At 36.3% G+C, this 27,867-nt stretch overlaps 1 protein-coding gene across 4 annotated transcripts in view; it reads left to right on the top strand.

Annotated features, from left to right (window-relative positions):
* NETO2 (neuropilin and tolloid like 2) overlaps positions 1-27,867 on the top strand; it is a 94,095-nt gene that overhangs the window by 26,084 nt on the left and 40,144 nt on the right. For all 4 annotated transcript variants that reach the window (XR_010661670.1, XM_065925266.1, XM_065925265.1 and 1 more), the window contains one exon: positions 13,404-13,632. Coding sequence is in view for 3 of the 4 variants with exons in the window: in XM_065925266.1 (XP_065781338.1) it covers positions 13,404-13,632 (229 nt within the window). In the remaining variant the exon portion in view is untranslated. The remainder of the gene's footprint in view (positions 1-13,403; positions 13,633-27,867) is intronic.

Genomic DNA, 27,867 nt, shown 5'->3' with positions numbered 1-27,867 from the left:
GGCAAAAGCAATTCATCTGAGAAGTATGCTCAGCAAGTCAATGAGAGGCACCAAAAACCTCAACGCCTGCAGCTGGCCTTAGTCAACAGAATGGGTCAGTTCTCATATATAGTGGAACTATATGTAATCTTGTTCTGTATTTTCCAAGTCTACTGTAAATGTGTTATCATACTTTCATAACGTAAAAACATAAAAATTAAATGAGCCTCGTTTTTCTCCATAATATCTGACTCTGACTACATGTTGCACATCCAGTGCTTCAAAAGTTGAATGAATTAGAAGTTTTGCCTCATCCAGCATATTCACCTGACCTCTAGCTAATGGACTGCCACTTTTTCAAGCGTCTTGACAACTTTCTGCAGGGAAAACACTTCCATAACCAGCAGGATGCAGAAAATGCTTTCCGAGAGTTTGTTGAATCCTGCAGCATGGATTTTTATGCCACAGGAAGAAACAAATATATATCTTGTTGGCAAAAATGTGTTGATTGTAGTGGTTCCTATTTTGACTAATAAAAATGTGTTTGAATCTAGTTATAATGATTTAAAATTCACAATCCAAAAACTCAATTACTTTTGTACCAAGCTAATACTTAAAATATGGTAACAGAAAAACTGGCCAAATTAGATTTTACCAAATATTTAAGGAACATGGTATATAAACTGTTTTAGAAAACTGAAGAAGAAAGAACTTTCCCCAGCCTGTTTTATCAAAACTAAATAGATAACATGAGAGAATTTTAAAACAGAGAATTATTTGTCAAATGAAGGAGAGAGAAAAAGACCCAAAAGACTAAGCAGCAATACACTAAACCTAACAAGTATTTTTTAGAAAACTTGACCAAAGATAGGCTTACCTTTGACATTTGTGGACAGCTTACTATGAGAAAATAGAAAATCAAATTATATGGTTTACCATATTGATGCATTAAAGGAGATAAATCCACATATATCAATAGATGCAAAAAAAATCAAACTTAAAATCTATTGATAAATGAAAATCAGTAAGTCCAACATAGGATATATCTTCAGCATGATGAAAAATATCTTCTAAAATCCTAAAGCAAGCATCATAATTAATGGTGAAACCTTAAAATCATTTTCTTTAAGCTTATGTCTATTGCCAGTACTTTATCTGGTAGAGGTCAGTGCAACAAATGAATGCAGTGACAGATTTTATTTTCTTGTCCTCCAAAATCACTGTGGATGGTGACTGCAGCCATGAAATTAAAAGATGCTTGCTCCTTGGAAGGAAAGCTATGACAGACCTAAAAAAGCAGAGATGCCACTCTGCCAACAAAGGTCCATATCGTCAAAGCTATGATTTTTCCATTAGTCATGTACGGATGTGAGAGTTAGACCATAAAGAAGGCTGAGGGCAAAGAATTGATGCTTTCAAATTATGGTGCTGGAGAAGACTTGAGAATCCCTTGGACTGCAGGAAGATGAAACTAGTCAATCCTAAAGAAAGTCAACCTTGAATATTCATTGGACAGACTGATGCTTAAGCTCCAATACTTTGGCCACTTGATATGAAGAGCCAGCTCATTGGAAAAGCTTCTGATGCTGGGGAAGATTGAAGGCAAAAAGAGAAGGGACAGCAGAGGTTGAGATGCATCACAGACTCAATAGTGAAGGACAGAGGAGCCTGGTGTGCTATAGGCCATGGGATCACAAAGAGTCGGACATGACTCAGTGACTGAACAACAATGTGGCAAAATGAGAGAAAAAAAGTTCATCAATTATAAAAATAAATTGCTTTCCAAAAGTAATTTGAAAGTAAAACACAAAATCATAAAGTACCAGAAAGTAGTTTTTCAAATTATATTGAAACACAGAAAAGGAGACCTACAAAAACTGGGAAGATCAGAGAGACATACACCATTTTCATGTATGAGAAGATGGAAATGTGTATTCCCAAATTAATCTGTCAATTTAAAATTACAATCCAAATCCCCATAGGGCTTTCTGGGGAACTTGGCAAGCTAATTCTGAAATTCATATAAAGAGGAAAGGGTCCAGAAGAACCATGACAATTTTGAATAAAAACAAAGTGAGAGTACTTATCCTTTGAGATAGTTTTGTGGTGATTGGACGGAATGCATTTATCCCTGGGGCATGCAAACTGATAAAACTGAAAAAAGTATCAAAACATAGGACCTCATATGTATGGAAGCTTAGTATATAATATTATAGCATGCTAGATCAAAAGAAAACACTTAATAATTGATGTTAGAACAATTGACTATTGATATGAGATAACCTGCCTTGCACTTGGCATAAATGTTACAACTAAAACTTCTAGAAGAAAATACAGGAGTATAATTTTGTAACATTTGGTTGGGAAGCAGTTTATTAAAAACAGAGAAGACACAAAGGTACAAACCATAAAGGTAAAATTTATCGATTTTACTCCCCTAAAATAAGTGACTTCTAGAACCAGCCAAGATATTGTAATCCTACTGTAGCTTATTGATCTTAATATAACGGAAAACTAGATAGAATACAGAAAGCAATTGCATAAGGATGCTGAGAAGTAACCATTAGAAGGTGGGTTGGAAGGGAAGTATTCAAAACTTGAATAGTAATCCCAAAAGGGGGTGAGAGTCAGTAGTTTGTTGAGGTTTTTTTTCCTTTCTGTTTGTAGAACTGATAGGTTCACTAGCCAGAACACTAAGAGAGGGGCCCCTACAAACTGCATGGGGCGTCCCTGGTTGATTTGGTTTTTTCCCCTTACTAACTGCCCAAGGTTAGCACCAGTCACAGCAGCTATAGTAACAACTAAAACCCCAAGAGAAACCCCATGTCCTAACTGGTGGAATTTAGGAGAAGATGTGGTGATGTCTAGAGAGTATGGAGGAAATCCCCATTGTTTTTGTTTTTTTTTCTTTTTGTTCTTAGTCACTCAGAACTCAAAACATATCAGGAGACTAAAAACTGAGGAAAATTTATCTTTCTACCCAGCAGAGGAACTGGGAAGAGGGAACCAGGTTATTCAGAGAATGAGAAGGAAGCTTTGGAGAGCAGAGACAGAAAAGGATGGTACTAATTCTGGCTTAGCCCTGAGCTACGTATGCACGGAACAGGCCCACAGAAACATGGAAGAGGTATTGAGGACCACAGTACATTATGAACACTGCCCCAGTGCCTGAGTAGGGTGTGCTCTGGGCAAGTCTGCATGGCATAGCAAAGGTCTTGACAACTGAACCAGCACATGGAGCTAACACCCAGAAAGAGGCAGTACATGCAACCTGAACCACACTGACTGGTGTCCTGATAAACAACAGAACTCAACCTTTTCCACAGAATTTTAAGGAGCCAGAGTCTCAATATTATATTCAAAGTGTCCGGGATATAATTTTTAAATTACAATATAAAGAACCAGGGAAACGTGATTATTTCTGAAAGGGGAATACAGGCGATCCCAGCTCTAACAGTAGTCAGATGACAGTTTTCAAAGATTTTAAATCAATAATGTAACCATGTTCCATGAGATAAAGGTAAACATTCCTGAAATGAGTGAAAAGATAGAACTTAGCAGAGAAATAGAAACTGTAAAAAAGAACCAAGTGAAAATTTTAGAACTGAAGAAATACGTCTTAAATTTTTAAAGAAATTATTCAGTGTATGGGCCAGTATAAGAATGAAGGAAAAGCAGTAAACTTCAAGAGGATTCAGTAGAAACTACCTATTCTGAAGAATTGAGAAAAAAAGATTGAAAATAAATTATACAAAGGTTTTAGGGACCTGTGGGGACAATTTCAAAAGATGTAAAATTCATGTAACTTAAATACCAGAAGAAGGGGGAAAGATGTTACAGAAAAAAATCTGAAGAAATAATTGCAAAAAATTTGGTGAAGGACATAAATTTACAGATTTGAGAAGCATAGCAAACACTAAACAGGATAAAAACAAACAAAATACAAAGCCTACTTGAATCAAATTGCTTGAAACCAAAGGTTGAAAGCTTTGAGATCTAACAGAGAGAAATGATGCATTTTATATAAGGGAACAACAATTTGAATGACTGGATTTCTCTGCAGAAATTATCAAAGCCAAAGACTGTGTATCAAAACCTTTAAATGCTGAAATAACTGTAAAATTCAGAATTTTATATCCAGCAGAAATATCCTTTCAGAAATGAGGGCAAAGGAAGTAGATTCCCCAACGAAGACAAAGAATTCATTGCCTGCAGACATGCTATAAAAGAAATGCTAAACACAGTTCTTTAGATAAAAGAGAAATGGCACTAGAATGAATCTCGAAATATCATGAATGAAAGTGTACAGAAATGGTAAATAATCTGGATAAATATAAACCATTTTACCAATGTCAGGAACAACAAAAGGGAGGATATCATTATAGACCCTCCATTGAAACAGTGGACCTTTCTGTGCCCAAATCACATGTCTCAAATGAAATGACAAATTCCTTAAAAGCCTCAAGCTCCCAAACACATCTAAGAAGAAATACGTAATCTGTATGACCATATATTTTTGAAATGAACTCAGTTTAAAACCTTCTTACAAAGAAAGCTCCTAAATGGCTATGTGGACAAATTATATCAAATATTTAAAGAAGAAATAATGCTAATTCTTGTCAGTCTCTTCCAGGTAGTAAAAGAAGAGGAACACTTCTAAACTCTTAAGACAAGCATCACCCTGAAACCACCAAAGACATTATATGGAAACTGCTGATCAGTATTCCCCCTATGATGTTTTGCTTTGGCACAGAGCTCACAAAACCCTTGGAAAATTCCTGAATGATAAGAGCAATGAGAGCCTCTTATGTTAATGATATTTAGTCTCTTGTCCTCAGTTCCTGAACATGTTTCAAGTGGGTGTGTTGTTATTAATAACAAGCCCCTTTCAACCTCAAGTGACTTTATGTTAACGAGGTGACTTCTGGAAATCCGTTGAACATGGAGGCTCATTATCAGGGTAGCTGGTAATCTAGTAAGTACACTGATGTTCTAAGTCCTGTAAGCCACTTTATCAAATTTTTAAATTTAAACTATTAAACACTCTATTAAACTAAAGGAATCCAAAAATCAATGCTTTTGAGCTGTGGTGTTGGAGAAGACTCTTGAGAGTCCCTTGGACTGCAAGGATATCAAACCAGTCAATCATAGAGAAAATCAACCCTGAATATTCTTATTAGAAGGGCTTATGCTGAAACTGAAGCTCCAATACTCTGGCCACCTGATGCAAAGACCCGATTCATTAGAAAAGACCTGATGCTGAGAAAGATTGAAGGCAGGAAGAGAAGGGGATGACAGAGGACAAGATGGTTGAATGTCATCACTGACTCAATGGATGAGAGTTTGAGCAAGCTCCAGGAGATGGTGAAGGACAGGGAAGCCTGGCGTGCTGCAGTCCATGGGGTCACAAAGAGTCAGACACAGCTGAACAAGAATGAGACCTTAGGAAACTCAGTCTTGTAATGAGTCAGAATCATGTGACAACCTGATCTTGTGTTTGGCCTCTGAAGTGGAAGCCATTCCCCTGGGAGTAAGCCCTCACCCTTTGGAATCTGATGCTGTCTCTGGCTAGCTGGAGTTATCACTGAATTGAGTTGTAGGACACCTAACTGATATTTGAGGTTTGCTGTTGTAGTTGGGGGATGAGGAGGGAGGACCCACATGTTGGAATCGGTATCATAGTTGTTACTCCAGAAAATAGATAACAAAAATCTCTAACAAAGTATTGGCCAGTCTAAACCAGCAATATATTAAAAAGTATAATATGCCAAAATAACCACAACCAAGTGTGGTTTATCCCAGGAATGCAAGGCTGATTCATATTTGAAAAATCAATATGACTCATTATGTAAATAAAGAATTCTGCATGATTATCTCAGTTTGTTAAAAGAATCAGCACCCATTCATGATGAAAATATCAGAAGATTAAAAAGAGTGGAATTTCTATAACCTGATAAAGGATGTCTACCAAAATGTACAGCTGACACCATACTTAATGGTGAAAACCTGAATGCTTTTCCCCCTCAAAATTAGCAACAAGGTAACTACCACTGAACACCATACTGGAAGTTGTAGATAGTGAAACATGGCAAAAAAAAAGCTATTTTTCCAGATGACCTAATTATCTATGTAAAAAATTAGCATGAAATATACTCTCAAAAAACTCCTGGAATAAAGAAGTCAGTTTAGCAAGGTTGGATAAAAGGCCGATAGATAAATGTCAGTTGTATTTTTTTGTATGCAGTTGATGCTTGAATAAGATGAGTTTGAACTGCACTGATTCATTTGCACACAGATTTTTTTTTTAAGGGTAAATACCTAGTACTACACCGTCAATGGTTGGTTGAATCCACAAATGTAGAACCAAGGATATTGTGGGATGACTGTGAAGTTATACATGGATTTTTGACTGCAAGGAGGGTCAGCACCTCTGTGTCCCATGTTGATTAAGGGTCAGTAATACTATGTGATTCAATATTTGAAGAATGAGCAATTAGAGTTCAAAATTAAGAAAGCAGCAGTACCATTTAAAGTAGCCCTTCCCTCCCCCTACCCAAAAAAAGTAAACACAGCATCTATAAACTGCAGAACCCTGATAAAAAATTTGAAGACCTGGATAAATGGAAATACATACTGTGTTTTTATTCCAGTTCCAAAGGCAATCCTAAAGAATGTTCAAACTGCCATACAATTATACTCATTTCTCATTCTAGCAAGATGATGCTCAAAATCCTTCAAGCTAGGCTTCAGTAGTACATGAACTGGGAGCTTCCATATGTGCAAGCTGGATTTAGAAAAGGCAGAGGAACCAGAGATCAAATTGCCAACATCTGTTGGATCATAGAAAAAGCAAGGGAATTCTAACAAAACATCTGCTTCATTGACTACGCTAAAGACTTTGTGTGGATCACAACAAACTGGAAAATTCTTCAAGAGATGGGAATACCAGACCCCCTTAACTGACTCCTGAGAAACCTGATTGCAGGACAAGAAGCAGCACTTAGAACCAAATGTGGAACAACAGATGTTCCAAATTGGGAATGGAGCACTTCAAGGCTGTATATTGTCACCCTGTCTGTTTAACTCCTATGGAGAGTACATCATGCAAAATCCTGGACTGGATGAGTTACAAGCTGAAATTAAGATTGTTGGGAGAATTATCAACAACCTCAGATATGCAAATGATACTACTGTAATGGTAGAAAGTGAAGAGGAACTAAAGAGCCTCTTGATGAGGGTGAGAGAGGAGAGTGAAAAAGCTGGTTTAAAACTCAACATTCAAAAAACTAAGATCATGGCATCTGGTCCCATCACTTCATGGTAAATAGATGGGGAAACAGTGACATTTTATTTTCTTGGACTCCAAAATCACTGTGGATGGTGACTGAAGCCATGAAATTAAAAGACACTTGCTCCTTGAAATAAAAGTATGACAAACCTAAACAGCATATTAAAAAGCAGAGACATCACTTTGCTGACATGGGTCTGCATAGTCAAAGCTATGGTTTTTCCAGTAGTCCTGTATGGATGTGAGAGTTGAACCATAAAGAAGGCTGAATGCTGAAGAATTGATGGTTTCGAACTGTGGTGCTGGAGAACACTCTTGAGAGTCCCTTGAACAGCAAGGAGATCAAGTAAATCCTAAAAGAAATCATCCCTGTATATATCTACTGGAAGGACTGATGCTGAAGCTTCAATACTTTGGCCAGCTGATGTGAAGAGCTGACTCATTGGAAAAGACTGATGCCGGGAAAGATTGAGGGCAGGAGAAGAATGGGGAGACAGAGGATGAGATGGTTGGATGACATCACTGACTAAATGGACATGAGTTTGAGCAAACTCTGAGAGACAGGGAAGGACAGGAAAGTCTGGTCTGCTGCAGCTCATGGGGTTGCAGAGTCGAACACAACTTACTAAACAACAGCAGCGACACTGTGTACACCTATTGATGCGGACTCTGGCGGTGACATAAGTTCTTCTGAAATAGATCTGTATAAACAAACAGTTCAAATTAAAACCCCTGCTATGTTTTTGTAAATATAGACAGGCTATTTCTAGAGTATAATGAAAATGCGAGGAATTTTAAGAGCCAAAACAGTTTTCAGAAAATACAGTTACTCACTACGTGATTTCAGGACTTCAGATCTTCAGCAACCAAGACAGTATGGTACTGACAAATGACAGACACACAGATCAGTGGAACAGAATAGAACTCAGAAAAGGATTCATACAAATATGCTTTATTTTTTTATTTAGAGATACAGTGTCAGTTCAGTGGATAGTCTTCAACAAATGGTGTTAAGAACAACCAGATACCCATATTAAAAAGAATTTTAATTCTATACTTGTATTTATACCTTACATTAAAAATTAACCTAAACTGGATTATAAACACAAGTATAATACTGTAAAACTTTTAGAAGATAACATACGTGAAAACTTTGGGTTAGGGAAAGAGTTCTTGGATAAGACATCAAAGAAGAATCTGTTTTAAAAAAACTATAAATTGAACTTCATTAAAATTAAAGCTTTTTCTTTTCACTGTTGAATGAAAAGAAAAGCACTAAGAGAAAATATTTGTAAATCACTTGTCAAGAGATTTATTTAATCCAGAACTCAAAACTCAACTATAAGAAAAGTACCTAATTTTAAAATGAGTAGGAAATTTTGAACAGGCACCAGAGAATATTTCAACATTTCAAAACTGCAAGTTAAAACCACAGTGGAATAGCTCTCTACCTCTATTAACATAACTAATTTTAAAACAGAATACCAGGTGCTGGGAGCTATGTAGAGCAATAGGGAATGTAGTAACACTCCTGGAAGGAATACAGAATGATAGAACCATTTTGGAAAACAGCTTGGTGATTTCCTATAAAGTTACTATGTGAGTCAGCAGTCTCCTAGCAGGGTAGCCAGGAGAAAGAAAAACATGTTTACACACAAAAAACTTGAATGTAAATGTTTACAGTAGCTTTATCCATAATAAACAAAAGCTGGAAACAATCCAAATACTCTTCAGTTGTTAATAAACTGTGGTACATCTGTGTAGTGAAATTTATTCAGGAGTAATAAGATACAAACTATTGGGTATGCAGTAGCATAGAAGAATGTCACATGCATTGTGCTAACTGAAAGAATCCTGACTCAGAATATACTATGATTTTATTTATATGAAATTATAACATTTATGGAAAAGGTGTAACTACAGGACAGTAAAAGATTGGTTGCCAGGAATTAAAGTTGAAGATCAATTTGGACTGCTGAGGAGCTGGAAAGGATTTTCGAGGGGGGAGGGTGATGGAACTGTTCTTGATTATGGTGTCTGTCACTTGACCCTGTGCATTTGTCAGAGAATTTTATTTTATATTACTTGAGATGTGATTGAATGTCTTGATGTGGCCAAGTATCAATAAGGATTGAAGAATGGAGATGCTGTCAACTTGCTTTGGGAGAATAAATTGCTGCAACTACTTTGGAAATCCATTGGGCATACCCTGGTAAAGATGAAAATGGTCATGTCTATGACACAGCAACCACGCTTCTAGATGTGTACCCAGATGCTCATTGTGTGAGAGCGTAATCAGAATGCAAGAATGTTTACAGCAGTATTTAATATTTTTAAAAGTGGAAGCAAGCTAAATGTCCAAAAGGAAAATGGATAAGTAGTGACTTATTTCTAAATTGATACGAGATTTTTAAATACACAAATAAAAATATACACAAATACTATATATTTTTATAGATACATAAATTTAAAAGTCTAAAAATGTACATAGTAATTATAAAATAAAAATCATACTCAAAACAGGGAATGTAGGAAAGATAGTAGGAACATAGATGACTTTAGTTGTACAGTTGACCCATGAACGACATAGAGGCTACGGTCACTGACCACTTGCAGTTGAAATTCTGAGTATAACTTTATAGTCAACCCTCGATATATGAGGTTCCACATCCTCAGATTCAACCAGCTGCAGACCGTGTAGTACTGTGAAAGAGAAAGTGTTAGTCACTCAGTCATGTCCAACTCTTTGCAACCCAATGGTCTGTAGCCCACCAGGCTCCTCTGTCCATGGAATTCTCCACACAAGAATACTGGAGTGGGTTGCCATCCCCTTCTCCAGGGATCTTCCCCAACCAGATATCGAACACAGATCTCCCACATTTCAGGCAGATTCTTTACCATCTGAGCCACCAAGGAAGCATAGTGTAATACTGTAGTATGTGATTATTGAATAAAATCCACATAAATGAACCTGCATATTTGAAACCCATGTTCAAGGGTCAACTGTAACACAGAACTGAACTGTACAGGTCCACATATATAGGTTTTATTCAGTAGATATTACAGTGTTATACAGTCTGCAGTTGGTTGTGTTTATAGACACAGAACCACAAATACAGAGGTTGCACTGTAGGACTTGAGCACCTGCAGATTTTGGTATCCAGAGCAGGACCTTCCTAGAACCAATCACCCATTACTGCTGAAGGATGACTGTGCAGAGGTGAGGTGGGGTTGTGGGTTTTGTTTTAATATTTAATAATTATTTAAGTGAAATTAGTACTTTTGATATGGCTCATAAAATACCTCATGAAGAAATGATTTTATAGTCATAAGTTTTTTAGGAATGTAACCTAGAATGTTAAATATTGAAGAATATTACTTTTAATATATAAAAGTAAATTGATTTTTTAAAGTTAACATAAAAAACACTTGACATGGAAATTAGATCAAAAATTTTTAATTGGGTTCAACTAAAAGAGTAAACAGATGATTTCATTTGAAGAATTTAAAAGAGAAAATGTTAAAGACCACGATAACCCTTTAATACTCAAAATGGGGTAAACTAGTTTACGGGTGATGTTCAAGAAAAATTCACATATGTATAAAAGTCGTTGGTGTTTGCATTTAAGTAGTGTTTTAGTCAATTTTATCAGAGGCCTTTCCATAAAAATAACAGCTTTCTGAGGGTCTCATTGCATTTCTTTGGGACCTCTAATAAAAAGCCTCCTTTTCCCCATTGAAGTTATGAACCAATTGAGACAGTGGAGCTTCAGAATAGCCCCTTTATTATAATAAAGGCTAGGAAGCAGTTTATAGTGAGAAAATCGATCTAGACCTGCTACTTCCGTACCCACCAAGTCCACCTCCTACCTAAGCCTAGACTGAACCTCCCATCCGAGGAAAGTGCATCTGCAAAAGAGACCCACTTACCCAGGTCACTGTTATTCTCATTCACTGGTCCAGGGAAGGAGGAAAGGAAAAGTGACCAAATACCATCCCCGACCAGCTGACTCTCTCCACTTCCTTGGGAGGGTATAGGAAGAGGTAAGAGGCTAAGAGGGTTTGTGTTTAAATAAAAATCTGCAGTCTGGGTGAGAGAAGAGTAGTTTGTGCCCTGATCCACCCATTTCAATTTGTTAGCCTCATAATGTTAGAAATCCTTTCCGAAGATTAGTTGAATTAAACTATTAATATCAATATTTAACTGTATTCACAATAGAAAAGAATGTTATTTTTGTCATATGACTTACCTTAAAACTTTGATTTTTAAAAGTTACATATTTAAAGCACATTTACGATGCCCTTACACAAGTATGGTGTTTCTTTGGATTAAAAAAAACAGTAGAGAGTAAAGACTTCTTGATGGTCTTCCTGATATTCAGCTATATCAAAACTAGGTTTTACAGACCTGTTCACTTTTTCATTGATTGCTCTTTCTGAGCAAGAATTATACTGGATAACACATTGACACTCTCATTGGAAGACCATACAATATAATGGAGAAGACAAATAACAAGTATTAGTGAAACTCACGACCAGACAACCATGGGCAGAATGTTCTGGTTATATAAATGATGGAGAAAGTAATGAAAACAGATTGCATATTTTAAGCAAACATTACTTCTGTGATAAAATACTTTTATGAGGTTTTGTGAAGTTTTGAAATGGAAGTACATTACCAGTAATTTTGCTCATGAAAGTGGCTAACTGGTCATTTTATTTTATTTTATTTATTTATTTATTTTTTTCTAATTGGTCATTTTAAATAAGCTAAAGTTACTGGTCAAAATTTAACTCTGAGATATATTTTTGAGTTTTTGTTCTTAGTTTTATGTCATCAAGGTATTTTAGGTGGGGGAAGTGTCTGATGTTTCTGTTTTATGAAGCCCTTTAAATTACAGGGTGGGTGTGGCATCATACTGCTACCTCAGAAATAACAATCAGCAAAATGAATACCCACTAGACATCTCCAGTGCCAATCAAAGAAATCTTTATTCTTCATTCACTAAAATTTTACTTTAATTATAGAGTCACATATGAGCAACTATATCCAAAAATGAGCCATGTATGTGAAGTGTGTGTGTATATGTGCATGTATGCACGTATACACATAAAAGGCATCCCAGGGAATGTGAAGAACATACATCTTAATAAGATTCAGACCAACTTAGGTTCACATCCTCGCCCTAAGTAACCTTGGGCAAGTTCCTTAGTCCAAATGAGCCTTAATTTCCTCCTAGCCCATGAAGAATAGTACCTGTTTCATTCTGTTCTTTTGGAGATTTTGCTCAAGATGTTTCTAAGCCTAAAGTCTAATGGAACTCCTCGAATAAGAATGGGTCACGCACATTTTAAGAAAACTGAGTGCTGGGTAGCAGACCGCCTATGAAATTTGAGGAAAGGGGATACTAAGTAATAGAATACTAGTGCTTATTGTGAAACTCCAGTTTAAATCTTTGTGACTGAAAAGTTAGAAATTGTTACTTTATGGAGTAAAATCATAAAACCACTTACATGTGCAACAGTAGGGTAGTGGGTAAGTAAATGACATTATAGGAATTATTACAATTATGAAGCGATAGATAAGTTTTGATGTGTTACAGCAAAAGCAGAGTGTGTGTATCTTAAAATTAAGCTTAGGTTTTAAAAATGTGAAGACTCTATGGCTGATTCACATCAATGTATGACAAAACCCACTGAAAAATAAAAAATAAAAATTAAAAAAAAGAGGGAAAAAAATGTGAAGAAAAACTGAAAAAAGTTAATCATAGTAGTTGCTAAAGTGATAGGATTATGAATGTTTCTTTTATTTTCCCAGTTTGTCAGTACCACAAGATTGTTTTTATAACAAGGGAAATATGTATGTTAGTCATGCCTCGTGAAGCAAAAAATTTCTCTTTATAGACAAAACACAAGCTTTAGGTTCCTTAATGCTTGGTTCTATTATTAAGACAACCAAAGAAACAGAGTATTAATCTTAGTTCTTTTACCTTCTTAGGCATCAGCCTTTTATCTATTGTTTTTTCTGTCAGCTGTAATAATTCAGTTCAGTCCGCGTTACATATTGATTGGATAATAGAACTAGAAAATTAATATCTTTTTAAAAGCACTGTTTTTCTTTGTTTTAATGTTGCAGATTTATTTGAGGTTCCTAGATTATCAAATGGAGCACTCAAATGAATGCAAGAGAAACTTCGTTGCAGTCTACGATGGAAGCAGTTCTATTGAAAATCTGAAGGCCAAATTTTGCAGCACTGTGGCCAATGATGTAATGCTTAAGACAGGAGTTGGGGTGATACGCATGTGGGCAGATGAAGGTAGTCGGCTAAGCAGGTTCAGAATGCTCTTTACTTCCTTTGTGGAGCGTAAGTAAATAATTTCTATAGCAGTGAGGTCTTTTACATAATCATTTACTCAGAATACAATTATTGAGCATTTCCTTTTGACAAAGTCTGCTAGTCACAGAGTGCAGAAGTAAGTAGGTCTTAGTATGTATCTTAAAGAATTGACTGTCATGGGTGGGGAAAACCATGGTAATGCATAAATTGCAACACTACCAGTTATAAAGATGTATGGTAGGGAGTGTAAGAAGTGGAGACTTCTCTCAGAATTTTCACAATTAAAAATAATTATCAGTAGTATGAATTCATCTTGGTAAATAATTGTGACCACCAAACCATGCTCCCCGAAGGTTTAGATAGACTGTTTTCTTTTTTAAAACTTTTAAAGTAATTTTAAGCTTATAAAAAGTTGTAAAATAGTAGAGTTCTCCTGTGCCCTTCGCTTAGATTCTCCTAATGTTAGCATCTTACAATACCATAGTAAAGCTGAATGTTAACACTGATGCAGTATTATTAAACAGTATATAGACCTTACTCAGAAATCACTAGTTTTCTCATTAATGTCGTTTTCTGATCCAAAATCACAAATTGCTTTTGTCATGTCTCCTTTAGTTTGCTCTGTTTGTGGTACTTTCTCAGCGTTTAATGACCTGGCTGCCTTTGAAGAGCACTGGCTAGCTATTTTTTAGTAGCACGTCCATCGGTTTAGGTTTCTCTGATGTCCTCTCTCTCCTGAGCTGAGGTTATGCCTGTCTGTCAAGAATACAATAGAAATCACGTTCCATCTTTCTCAGTACATAATGTGGGTTTGCCTCACACTAACTTGGATCACTTTCTTAAGGTACTATCTGCCACATTTCTACACTATAAACTTAACAATTTTTCTTTTCAAATTAATAATTCCCTCAGAGTATGCAAATACCCTTTTGCTCACTAATATCAGCCTCCATTAATGGTTTCTGCCTGTAATAACTATTACTATAGTATTTACTTTAAGGTGGTTTTCTGTTTGCATCATTCTTTCTACATTTGTTAATTATAATTTTGTGAGGAAGAGCTATTCCTTCCTCGTTTATTTATTCTATTTGTGTCACTATGAGCTCATGGATATTTATTTTACTCTATTATATATATATACATATATATATATATATGTATATATATATAATTCTATGATAGCATTTACTTTGATGCTAAACATCCCAGCTTTGGCCATTGGGAGCTCCTTCAGGCTGCATCCTGTACTCTTTGGGTAAGCCTGTTTTTTTTTAATCGCCTCCTTTTCTGATAGAGATAGTAAGAATGAACCAGGCTCAACTTAAGTTTTCTCTTTTGAGCCCTAAAATCAACCATGTTTCCAAAATGCCCTTTGCTTCTCTTCCAGTGAGAAATCTGACTCTGATTATCTGCAGTATATCTATCTGTTCAATCCTAGGATATCCATTGGGCTTCCCTGGCGGCTCAGACAATAAAGAATCCGCCTGCAATGCAGGAGATTCAGCATCAATTCTTCAGTACGCAGCCTACTTTATGGTCCAGCTCTCACATCTTTCCATGACTACTGGAAAGACCATGGCTTGTTGGCTTTGTCAGCAAAGTGACATCTTTGCTTTTTAATACGCTGTCTAGGTTTGTTATAACCTTCCTTCCAAGAAGCAAGCGTCTTTTAATTTCATGACTGCAGTCACCATCTACAGTGATTTTGGAGTGGAAAATCTATTACTGCTTCCACTTTTTCCCTTCTGTTTGCCATGAAGTAATGAGACTGGATGCCATGATCTTAGTTTTTTAATGTTGAGTTTTCAGCCAGATTTTTCACTCTCCTCCTTCACCTTCATCAAGAGGCTCTTTAATTCCTCTTTGCTTTCTGCCATTTGGTACTGATCTGAAGTTGTTGGTATTTCTCCCAGCAATCTTGATTCTAGCTTGCTACTCATCCAGCCTGGCATTTTGCATGATGTACTTTGCGTATAAGTTAAATAAGCAGAGTGACAGTATACAGACTTGTACTCCTTTCCCAATTTGGGACCATCTGTTGTTGTTCCATGTGCAGTTCTAACTGTTGCTTCCTGACCGTCATACAGGTTTATTAGGACACAGGTTAGATGGTCTGCTATTCCTATCTCTTGAAGAATTTTCAGTAATTTGTTTGTGATCCACACTGGCAAAGGCTTTTGCATAGTCATTGAAATAGAAGTAGATGCTTTTCTAGAATTCCCTTGCTTTCTCTATGATGCAGTGGATGTTGGCGATTTGATCTCTGGTTCCTCTGCCTTTTCTAAATCCACTTGTACATCTGGAGGTTCTCGATTCAAGTACTAGTGAAACCTAGCGTTAAGGATTTTGAGCATAACCTTACTAGCATGGGAAGTGAGTGCAATTGTCAGGTAGTTTGAACATTCTTTAGCCCTGCCCTTCTCTGGAATTGGAATGAAAACTGACCTTTTCCAGTCCTGTGGCCACTGTTGGATTTTGCCAAATACCCTTCTAGAATGGTTGTATATATTTTTAAATTACAATAAAATATACCCTAAGCCATTTTTCAATGTACAGTTCCGTGGCATTAGCACATTCACAACATCATTCAACCATCACCATTATCCACTTGCAGAACTTATGTAACATCCCAAAATAAAACTCAATACCCATTAAATAGTAACTTCCATTCCTATTCCCTCAACTGCAGGTAACCTCTATCTTTCTGTCTCCATGAATTTCCCTATTCTAGATACCTCATATAAATGGAATATTTGTCCTTTTGTGTCTGATTTATTATACTTAGTATGTTTCTAAGAATTTCAGTCCTTTTTAAGGCTGAATAATTTTCCATTTTACATATACATTTTTGTTTATCGTTTCATCTATTGATGAACACTTGAGTTGTTTCTGCTTTTGGCTATTATGAATAAAGCCACTATGGATACTGGCATAGAGTTATCTCTTTGAATCTCTGATTTCATTTTTTGCAGTATATACTGTACCTAGAAGTGGAATTGCTGGATCATATAAATGTTTAGTTTTTAATTTTTTATTTTTCACTGGAGTATAGCCAGTTAACAATGCTGTGATAGTTTCAGGTGGACAGCAAAAGAATTCAGCCATACATATACATGTTTCCATTCTCCCCAAACTTCCCTCCCATCTAAGCTGCCACATAACATGGAACAGAGTTCCTTGTGCTATACAATAGGTCCTTGTTGGTTAACCTTCTTAAATACGACACTGTGAACATGTTGATTCCAAACTCCCTAACTAAACATGGATATTCTGCATAGAAAATTAAAATTTAATATCAGCATATTAAAATTTACAATCTATTTAAATTTTTGAGGACCACCAGCTATTTTCACAGCAGCTATTCCATTTTACATTCCCTCCAGCAATGCAATAGGGTTAGTCCCCATCCTCACCAAAACCTTTTTTTTTTTTTAACAGTAGCCATCCTAATGGCTATATGAAGTGTGGTTTTTTTCATTTGTAATTCCAATTTGTATTTCCCTAATGATGAGTGATGTTGAGTATCATTTCATGCTTCTTGGCCATTTGTATACCTTCTTTGGTGAATACTTCATTTTATTGCACTTCACAGACACTGCATTTTTTTTTTTGCACATTGAAGTCTTGTGGCTACTCTGCCTTGAGCAAGTTGGTCAGCACCATTTTTTCAACATTTGCTCACTTCATGTTTCTGTGTTACATTTTAGTAATTCTCACAACATTACAGACTTTTTCGTTATTGTATGTATTATGGTGATCTGTGATCAGTGATCTTTGATGTTATTATCCCAAAAAGATTATGACTTCCCGAAAGCTCAGATGGCAGTTAGCATTTTTTAGCAGTGAAATATTTTTTGATTCAGGTATGTGCATTATTTTCTTAGACATAATACTGTTATGTACTTAATGCATTACAGCATAGTGTAAGCATACCTTTTATATGCAGTGAGAAACCAAAAACTTTGTATGACTCAGTTTACTACAACACTTGCTTTATTGCAGTGGTCTGAAAGTGTGGTATGCTTGTATTTAGTCCTTTACTCATTTTTGAAAGTGAAAATGTTAGCCACTCAGTTGGTGTTTGGCTCTTTGCGACCCCATGGACTGTAGCCCACCATGCTCTTCTGTTCATGGAATTCTCCAGGCAAGAATACTGGAATGGGTAGCTATTCCCTTCTCCAGGAGATCTTCCCAACCCAGGGATCAAACCCAAGTTTCCTGTATTGCAGGCAGTTTCTTAACCATTTGAGCCACCAGCTAGGTTCTTGGATTTTTGTTAAGTTGTAGAAGTTCTTTCTATATTCTGGATGTTAATCTCTCATCAGATATATGATTAGCAAGCATTTTTTCGCATTCTGTGCATTATCTTTTCACTGTCCTGATTGTGTACTTTGAGAAAACAAAAATTTGATGTTATCCAGTTGGTCTGTTTTTTCCTTTTTGTCTATGCTTTCGGTGTCATAGTCAAGAGATCATTGCCAAAGACAACATTATGAAGCTTTTCCTCTATTTTTAAAAATATTTGACAGCAAGTTTTTTATTAATTTCTAGTATTATGTCTTGTGTATACAGTGTTGTATTTTTATTTTTGTGTACACTGCAGCATAGTCACCACCAAAAGTTTATTTTCCGTCTGTCAGTGTTACCCATTTGTCCTCCCCACACCCCATAACAACTCCTCTGTTTTCTGTAACTGTATGTTTGGTTTGTCTGTTCTTTGTTTTTTAAATAATCCACGTATGAGTGAAATCCTATGGTGTTTATCCTTTTCCATCTGATTTATGTCATTTAGCATAATATCCTTTGGGTCTATCCATGTTGTTGCAGATGACAAGATTTCATCTTTTCTTACAATTGAGTACTAGTCCATTTTATATATACATATATACGACATGTTTATCCATTCATCCATCAGTGGGGCTTTGGTTCTTTCGATATTTTGGCTATTGTAAATATTGCTGAGATGAACACAGGGATATAAATCTTTTTAAATTAGTCTTTTCTTATTCTTTGGATAAATACCCAGAAGTGGAATAGCTGGATCATGTAGAAGTTCTGGTTCTTAATTTTTTGAAGAGTCTCCATACTGTTATCCATAATGTCTGTAACAACTTACATTTCCACCAAAACTGTATGGAGGTTCCTTTTCTTCTCATCCTCTCTAACACTTGTTATCTCTTGTCTTTTTGATAATAGCCATTCTGACTGATGTGAGGTAGTATCTCATTATTTTGATTTGCATTTCCCTAATAATTAGTGATGTTAAGCATTTTTTCATGTGCCTGTTGGCCATTTGTATGTCTTCTTTTGGAACAATGTCTATTCAGTACCTCTGCCCATTTTTTAAATCTAGTTCTTTGTTTTTTGGTTGTTGAGTTGTATGTGTTATTTCTATTATTTTGTATATTAACCCCATATTGGATATATGATTTGCAGATATTTTCTCCTGTTCAGTAGGTTGCATTTTCATTGGTTGATGGCTTCCTTTCCTGAACAAAAGCTTCTTAGTTTGATGTAGTCTCACGTTTTATTTTTGCTTTTATTTCCTTTGCCTGAGGAGACATATTCAGAAAAATGTTTGCTAAGACCAAGAGCAAAGAGTGTACTGCTTGTTTTCATCAAGGAGTTTTATGGTTTCAGGTCTTACATTCAGGTATCTAATCTATTTGGAGTTGACTTTGGGTTTGGTGTGAGGCAGTGATCTAGTTTCATTCTTTCTCATTGGCTGTCCAGTTTTCCTTGTGCCTATTCTGTCTCCATTGTATGTTCTTTGCTTCTTTGTTTTAAATTAGTTGTTCATATACGTGTGGGTTTATTTCTGGGCTCTCAGTTCTTTTCCATTATCTCTGTTTCTTTTCTGCTGATAACATGCTATTTTGAATACTGTAGCTTAGTAATATAATTTGAAATCAGGGAGTGTGATACCTCCAGCTTTGTCCATTTTTCTCAGGATTGCTTTGACTATTTGGGGTCTTTTATGTTTCTATATAAATTTTATTAGAGTTTTTTGTTCTGTTTCTGAGAAAATGTCCTTGGAATTCTGATAGGAATTGCATTGAATCTGTAGTTTGCTTCAGGTAATTTGGGCATTTTAATAATGTTAATTCTTCAGTCCATGAGCACAAAGTATATTTCCATTAATTTGTGTCTTCAATTTCTTTCAACAATAATCTTACAGTTTTCAGTGTACAGGTCTTGTACCTCCTAGCTAACTTTGTTCTTAAGTATTGTATCCTTTCTGTTGTGATTGTAAATGGGATTCTCTAAACCGCTTTTTTGTTAGTTCATTATTAGTATGTAGAAATGCACCATATTTTCTATATTGATCTTATACCCTGCAACTACTCTTTTGATTATTTCCAAAGGTTTTTGGTGAATTTTTTAGAGTATTCTATGTCATTCACAAGTAGTTACAGTTTTACCTCTTGTTTTCCAATTCAAGTAAATGTGGTCACTTTTATTTCTTTTTCTTGCATAATTTCTCCAGTTAGGACTTCCAATACTGTGTTGAAAAACAGTGGCAAGATTGGGCATCCTTGTCTTGTTTCTAATCTTAAAGGAATAGCTTAATGTTTTCATCACTGCGTATTACATTAGATACAGGTTTGCCGTCAGTTCAGTTCAGTCGATCCAACTCTTTGTGACCCGATGAACCACAGTACACCAGGCCTCCCTGTCCATCACCAACTCCCAGAGTTCACCCAAACCCATGTCCATTGAGTCAGTGATGCCATCCAACCATCTCATCCTCTGTCATCCCCTTTTTCTCCTACCCTCAATCTTTCCTAGCATCAGGGTCTTTTCCAATGAGTCAGCTCCTCGCATCAGGTGACCAAAGTATTGGAGTTTCAGCTTCAGCATCAGTCCTTCCAATGAACACCCAGGACTAATCTCCTTTAGAATGGATTGGTTGGATCTCCTTGCAGTCCAAGGGACTCTCAAAGAATCTTCTCCCACACCACAGTTCAAAAGCATCAATTCTTCAGTGCTCAGCTTTCCTTATAGTCCAACTCTCACATCCATACATGACTACTTCAAAAACCATAGCCTTGACTAGATGGACCTTTGTTGGCAAACTAACGTCTCTGCTTTTTAATATTCTGTCTAGGTTGGTCATAACTTTCATTCCAAGGAATAAGCGTCTTTTAATTTCATTGCTGCAGTCGCCATCTGCAGTGATTTTGGAGCCCAGAAAAATAAAGTCAGTCACTGTTTCCACTGTTTGCCCATCTATCTGCCATGAAGTGATGGGACTGGATGCCATGATCTTAGTTTCTGAATGTTGAACTTTAAGCCAACTTTTTCACTCTCCTCTTTCACTTTCATCAAGAAGCTCTTTAGTTCTTCTTCACTATCTGCCATAAGGGTGGTGTCATCTGCATATCTGAGATTATTGATATTTCTCCCAGAAATCTTGATTCCAGCTTGTGCTTTCTCCAGCCCAGCATTTCTCATGATGTACTCTGCATATAAGTTAAATAAGCACAGTGACAATATACAGCCTTGACATACTCCTTTTCCTATTTGGAACCAGTCTGTTGGTCCATGTCCAGTTCTAACTGATGCTTCCTGACCTGCATACAAGTTTCTCAAGAGGCAGGTCAGGTGGTCTGGTATTCCCATCTCTTTCAGAATTTTCCACAGTTTATTGTGATCCACACAGCCAAAGGCTTTGGCACAGTCAGTAAAGCAGTAGTACATATTTTTCTGGAACTCTTGCTTTTTCAGTGATCCATCCGATGTTGGCAATTTGATCTCTGGTTCCTCTGCCTTTTCTAAAACCAGCTTGAACACCTGGAAGTTGACGGTTCACGTATTGCTGAAGCCTGGCTTGGAGAATGTTAAGCATTAATTTACTAGTGTGTGAGATGAGTGCAGTAGTTTGAGCATGCTTTGGCATTGCCTTTATTTGGGATTGGAATGAAAACTGACCTTTTCCAGTCCTGTGGTCACTACTGAGTTTTCCAAATTTGCTGGCATGTTGAGAGCAGCACTTTCACAGCATCATCTTTCAGGATTTGAAATAGCTCAACTGGAATTCCATCACCTCCAGTCACTTTGTTCATAGTGAGGCTTCCTAAGGCCCACTTGACTTCACATTCCAGGATGTCTGGCTCTAGGTGAGTGATCCCACCATCGTGATTATCTGGGTCATGAAGATCTTTTTGTACAGTTCTTCTGTGTATTCTTGGCACCTCTTCTTAATATCTTCTGCTTCTGTTAGGTCCATACCATTTCTGTCCTTTATTGTGCCCATCTTTGCATGAAAAGTTCCCTTGGTATCTCTGATTTTCTTGAAGAGATCTCTAGTCTTTCCCATTCTGTTGTTTTCCTCTATTTCTTTGCACTGATCGCCGAGGAAGGCTTTCTCATCTCTCCTTGCTATTCTTTGGAACTCTGCACTCAAATGGGAATATCTTTCCTTTTTTCCTTTGCTTTTTGCTTCTCTTCTTTTCACAGCTATTTGTAAGGCTTCCTTAGACAGCCATTTTGCTTTTTTGCATTTCTTTTCCTTGGGGATGGTCTTGATCCCTGTCTCCTGTACAGTGTCACAAACCTCCATCCATAGTTTCTCAGGCACTCTGTCTATCAGAGTGTCTATCAGAGTGCCTTAAATCTGTTTCTCACTTCCACTGTATAGTCATAGGGATTTGATTTAGGTCATACCTGAATGGTCTAGTGGTTTCTCCACTCTCTTCAATTTCATTCTGAATTTGACAATAAGGAGTTCATGATCCGAGCCACAGTCAGCTCCCGGTCTTGTTTTTGCTGACTATATAGAGCTTCTCCATCTTTGGCTGCAAAGAATATAATCAGTCTGATTTTGGTGTCGACCGTCTGGTGATGTCCATGTGTAGAGTCTTCTCTTATGTTGTTGGAAGAGGGTGTTTGCTATGACCAGTGCGTTCTTTTGGCAGAACTCTATTAGCCTTTGCCTTGCTTCATTCTGTACTCCAAGTCCACATTTGCCTGTTACTCCAGGTGTTTCTTGACTTCCTATTTTTGCATTCCAGTCCCCTATAATGAAAAGGACATCTTTTTTGGGTGTTAGTTCTAGAAGGTCTTGTAGGTCTTCATAGAACTGTTCAACTTCAGCTTCTTCAGCATTACTGGTCGTTTGCCTTATATGGCCTTTGTTATATTTTTGGTACAGTCCTCCTATACTGATTTTATTGAGAGTTTTTATCATAAATGAATATTAAATCTTGTCAGATGTTTCTTCATCTGTTGAGACAATCATGGTTTTTATCCTTCATTTTGTTCATGAGGTATATCATATTGATTAATTTGTGGGTGTTGAAACACCCTTCCATCCCTAGGGTAAATCCACCTGATCATGTTGTATGATCCTTTTAACGTATTGTTGTATGGTTTGCTAACATTTTATTGAGAACTTTTGCATCTATGTTCATCAGAGATACTGGCCTATAATTTTCTTTGAAGTGTCTTCCCTGGTTTTGCTGTCAGTGTAATGGTGGCCTAATGGAATGAGTAGGAAGTATTCTCTCTTCCTCAGTTTGTTGGAAGAGATTGAGAAAGATAGGTATTAACTTCTGAATGATTGGTAGATTTCACTTGATAAAGCCGTCTGGTCCTGGGCTTTTGTTTTGGGGGGAGTTTTTTATTATTTCGACCACTTTACTAGTGATCAATCTGTTAAAATTTTCTATTTCTTCATGGTTCAGTCGTGGAAGGTTGGATGATTCTAAGAATTTGTCGATTCTGGATTGTCCAATTTGTAGTCATATAGTTGTTCATAGTATTTTCTTATCATCCTTTATATTTCTGTGGTGTTATTTCTCCTCTTTTATTTATCAGATCCTCATCTCTTTTTTCTTAGACTAGCAAAAGTTTTGTCAGTTTTGTTTATCTTCAGAGGAGCATCTCTTAATTTCATCTGTCTTTCCTATTGTCTTTTTAGTCCCTATTTCACATATTTCTGCTTTGATTTTTATTAGTTCTTTCCTTCTACTGACATTGGACTTCATTCATTCTTCTTTTTATAGCTCCTTACATCTAAGGTTAGATTTATTTGAGATTTTTCATGTTTCTCAGGGTAGGCCTGTATCACTATAACTTCCCCTCTCAGTATTGCTTTTGCAGCATCCCCATAGATTTGGTATGTCATATTTTCATCTGTCTTCGGGTATTTTAAATTTTCTTTGATTTTTTTTTTTTTTTGGTGATCTAATTCTTACCCCGTAGCATTTGTTTAGCCTTCACATATTTGTAGATTTTTTCAGCTTTCTTCTTGTAGTTGATTCTAATTTCACACTCTTGTGCTCAGAAAAGATACTTGATATAATTCCATTCTTAAATTTATTGACGTTTGTTTTGTGTCCCAACATATGGTCTGTTCTTGAGAATGCTTCATGTACACTTGAGATGAAAGTGTATTCTCCATTGGGATAGAATGTTCTGTACAAATCTATCCAGTCCTTCTGGTTTAATGCGTCTATGTTAAGTGCATATATATGAATAACTCTTATTAAATCTTCTTGATGAATTGTCCCCTTTATCATTATATAATGTCCGTCTTTGTCTCTTGTTACCTTTTCTGGCTTGAAGTCTGTTTTTTCTGATGTGAGTTTGGCTACTCCTGCTTTTGATGGCTGCCGTTTGCTTGGAGCATCGCCTTCCATCCCTTCACTTTAAGCCTACTTGTCTGCAGAGCCGGAGTGAGTCTCCTGAAGGCAGCATGTAGTTGGGTCTTGCATTTTAATTCACCCAGCCACTCTGTTGACTTTTGATTGATGAATTCAGTCCATTGACATTTAGCATGAATATTGATAAATGAAAACATAGTACTGCCGTTTCATTTTTTGTTTTCTGGTTGCTTTGTATGTCCATTGTGGTTTTTTCCTTATGTTTCTGGTTTTTGTTTTCCTTGTGTTTCTGTCTGCCATCTTAGTTTGGAGCGTTTCTGGGATATTTTTTCAGTTTTGTCTGTTTGTTTTGTTGTTACTGTAAAGTTTGTATAAAATGTCCCATAGTTAAAATATCCTTTTTTTTCTGCTGACGGCATCTTGTTTTTATTTGCCTATATGAGTTCTGACCTTTTTCTTCTCTGCTTTTATGTTTTACATGTCCAAATTCCTCAATTATTTCTTTTTATGTTATGAGTTTGTTACCAAATTGAAGTAGCTATAAATTATTTTTATAAATGTTTTCCCTTTAACCTTTTTTCTATAAGTTTAATATTCTGATATTAGAGTTTCAGTTTTCTCTGTAACCCTACTCAAAGTTGTGTATACTTTTGCCTTCTCATTTCAGGTAGAAGAGGTCATTTCAGCATTTTTTTGTAAGGCAGTTATACTGTTGATAAACTGTCTTAGGTGTTGTTCGTCTGGGGGAAAGTCTTTATTTCTTGTTCACATTTGAATGATAATTTTGCTGAAAAGAATATTTTTGACTGACAGTTTTTATCTTTCAGTATCATATGTAGAATACGCCACTCCCTCCTGACCTGTAGAGTTTATTCTGAGAAACCTGCTGATAGCTTACTTTGTAAGTTAACATCTTTTCCCCTGCTCAGCTGGCTGCCTTTAAAATTCTTTCTCTGTCACTGAGTTTCAACAGTTTTAATATAATGTGTCTTGGAAAGGGTCTTTCTGCATGAAGTAATTAAATGTTCTCTTAATTATATATCCAGTTCCTTCCCCAGTTTGGGGAAGTTCTCAGCGATTATTTCTTGAAACAAACTCTCTGTTCTTTTCTCCCTCTGTTTCCCTTCTGGTATACCCATCATCCTAATGTTGCCCTTCCTAGTAGAGTTAGATAGTTCTCATAGAATTTCCTCATTTTTTGGTCTTAATTCCCTCCTTTTCTACCTGTATCATTTCTAGATTTCTATCTTCAAACTTCCATATGGCCTGCTGTCTTTCCAGTACTTTCTTCATCTCATTTATTAAGTTCTTCAGCTCCAGAATTTCTCTTCTAGAGTTTCAGTCACTTTTTAAAAGTATTACTTCTGTTCATTAAGTTTATTCCTGAACACATTGAACTGCCTTTCTGGGTTTTCTTGTATCTGGTTGAGTTTCTGACAGTTCATTTGAACGGTCTGTCCATCTCACTGTTCTGAGACAGTTTGGTTTCTGGAGAACTTTCATTTTCTCTTTGTGATGCCATGTTATCATGGTTCTTCATTGTGCTTGACGAGCTGTTCCCCTTCTGGCACATTTGAAGTACCAGACATCTTTCTTTAGTAAAGCTTCCCCCAGCCCACCCTACGATTCTAAGAATTCTACAGGTTGGAAATCAGAGGCCTCTCTCTAGTTTTTCAGTAGGTGGCGCTATAGCACAGATTTTTTTTTTTTGTTTCTCCTACCTGAGCAGCCTCTGGTTGTATCTGAGAGTTGGCACCTTCCTTGTCGCTTTCTTTGCTGCCATTGTGTCTCAGTGATGCTGCTGGCATTGACACTTGGGGCACAAGGATTACAGGCATGTCACCACATTTGGGATCTACCGAGTTGCAGGCTTTGTCACTTCGGGAGCAGGGGGAGGGGAGAAGGGGAGCTGGAGTGCAGGTATCTCTGCTGTAACCAGGATTGTCGGTTTCCAGGCAACACCACTGCAGGCCCAGCAGCAAAGTGGTGCAGGCAGTGATTCTGCCATTCCATGGACTCCACCTCCTGTTGGTGTTCCATCCCACCCACCTTTAGGTGTAGACATGCGCAGTTCTCCAGCATCCTGGTCTGAGGGGCAGAGTTGAGTTACAGATGTTTTACTGGTTGTAGACTGAAGGAAGAGACAGAGGGAGCACTTGAACCATTATTATAGTTTTCACTCTTACATTTAGGTCTTTGATTCATTTCAAATTAATTTTTTCGGCTTAATTCTTTTGCATGTGAATATACAGCTTTCCAGAACCATTTCTTGAAAAGACTGTCCTGTCCCTTTTAATCGTCTTATAACCCTTGTCAAAAATCAGTTGACCATATATTAATACATGTGACAGTTTATTTGAGAGGCTCTTTATTCCATTGATCTATTTGTCTATCCTAATGCCAGTTACTTTGATTACTGTAGCTTTGTAGTAAGTTTTGAACTTCAGAAGAATCTTTCAACTCTGTTCTTTTTCAACTTTGTTTGAACTATTTAGGGGCCCTTGAAATTCCATGAATCTTAAAATAAGTTTTCTCTTCTGCAAAAAATACTTTTGGAATTTTGATAGGAATCACAATGAATATGTGGATTGCATCATCATTTGTTCCTTACTAGTGTATAGATACGTAACTAATTTTTGCTGATTTCGTATCCTACAATTTTGCTGAATTAGTTTATTTGCTCTGAATGTATGTCTGTGTTGTGATCTTTTCAAGTTTACTGTTTGTAAGATCGTGTCATCTGCCAACAGAGATAACTTTATAGTTTCCCTTCTAATTTGAGTGCTTTTGTTTCCTTTTCTTACTTAATTGCTCTGGCTAGTACACTACATTAAACAGAAATGAAAACAGACATTCTTGTCTTGTTCCTGATTTTATGGGGAAAATTTTCTACCTTTATCGTTGAGTATGATGCTAACTGTGGGGTTTTCATATATAGCCTTTATCATATTCAAAAAATGGTCTTGTATTCCTGCTTTATTGAGGATTTTTTTTAATCATGAAATGGTGTTGAATTTTGTCAAATGCTTTTTCTGATTCACATGAGTTGATCGTGTGAGTTTTTTCTCCTTCATTCTGTTATTGAGGTGTATTACATTAATTGATTTTTATATGTTAAACTATCCTTATATCCCACTTGATCCTCACATTAAAATGTTGCTGAATTCAGTGCTAGTATTTTGTTGAGGATTTTTGCATTGATATTCATAAGGGATGTTGGGATATTGGTCTGTAGTTAGGTTTTCTTGTTGTTTCTTTGTCTGGCTTTGATATCAGTAATGCTGGCCAATAAATGAGTAAGAATTGATCCCTCCTCTTCAACTTTTTGGAAGAGTTTGAGGATTGCTGTTAATTTTTTTATGTGTCTGATAAAGAAGCCATCTGGTCTAGGGCTTTACTTTGTTGAAACATGTTTGATTACTGATTCAGTCTCCTTGCTATTTAGAAATTTCTTGAGGTCTTTTTCCCTTTTTGTCAGTTTTGGTAGATTGTGTGTTTCTAGGAATTTGTCTATTTCATCTAAGTTAGCCTTTTTTTGGTATACAAATTGTTCTTAGTATTCTTTTCTAATCCTTTTTATATGTGTAAAATTTATACTAATGTCCCAACTTGCATTTCTGATTTTAGTAATTTGAGTCTTTAATCTTTTCCTTAG

This window comes from Muntiacus reevesi, chromosome 2 (genome assembly GCF_963930625.1).
Source record: "Muntiacus reevesi chromosome 2, mMunRee1.1, whole genome shotgun sequence".
Lineage (NCBI taxonomy): Eukaryota > Metazoa > Chordata > Mammalia > Artiodactyla > Cervidae > Muntiacus > Muntiacus reevesi.
This window is presented reverse-complemented; position numbering and strand designations above follow the sequence as displayed.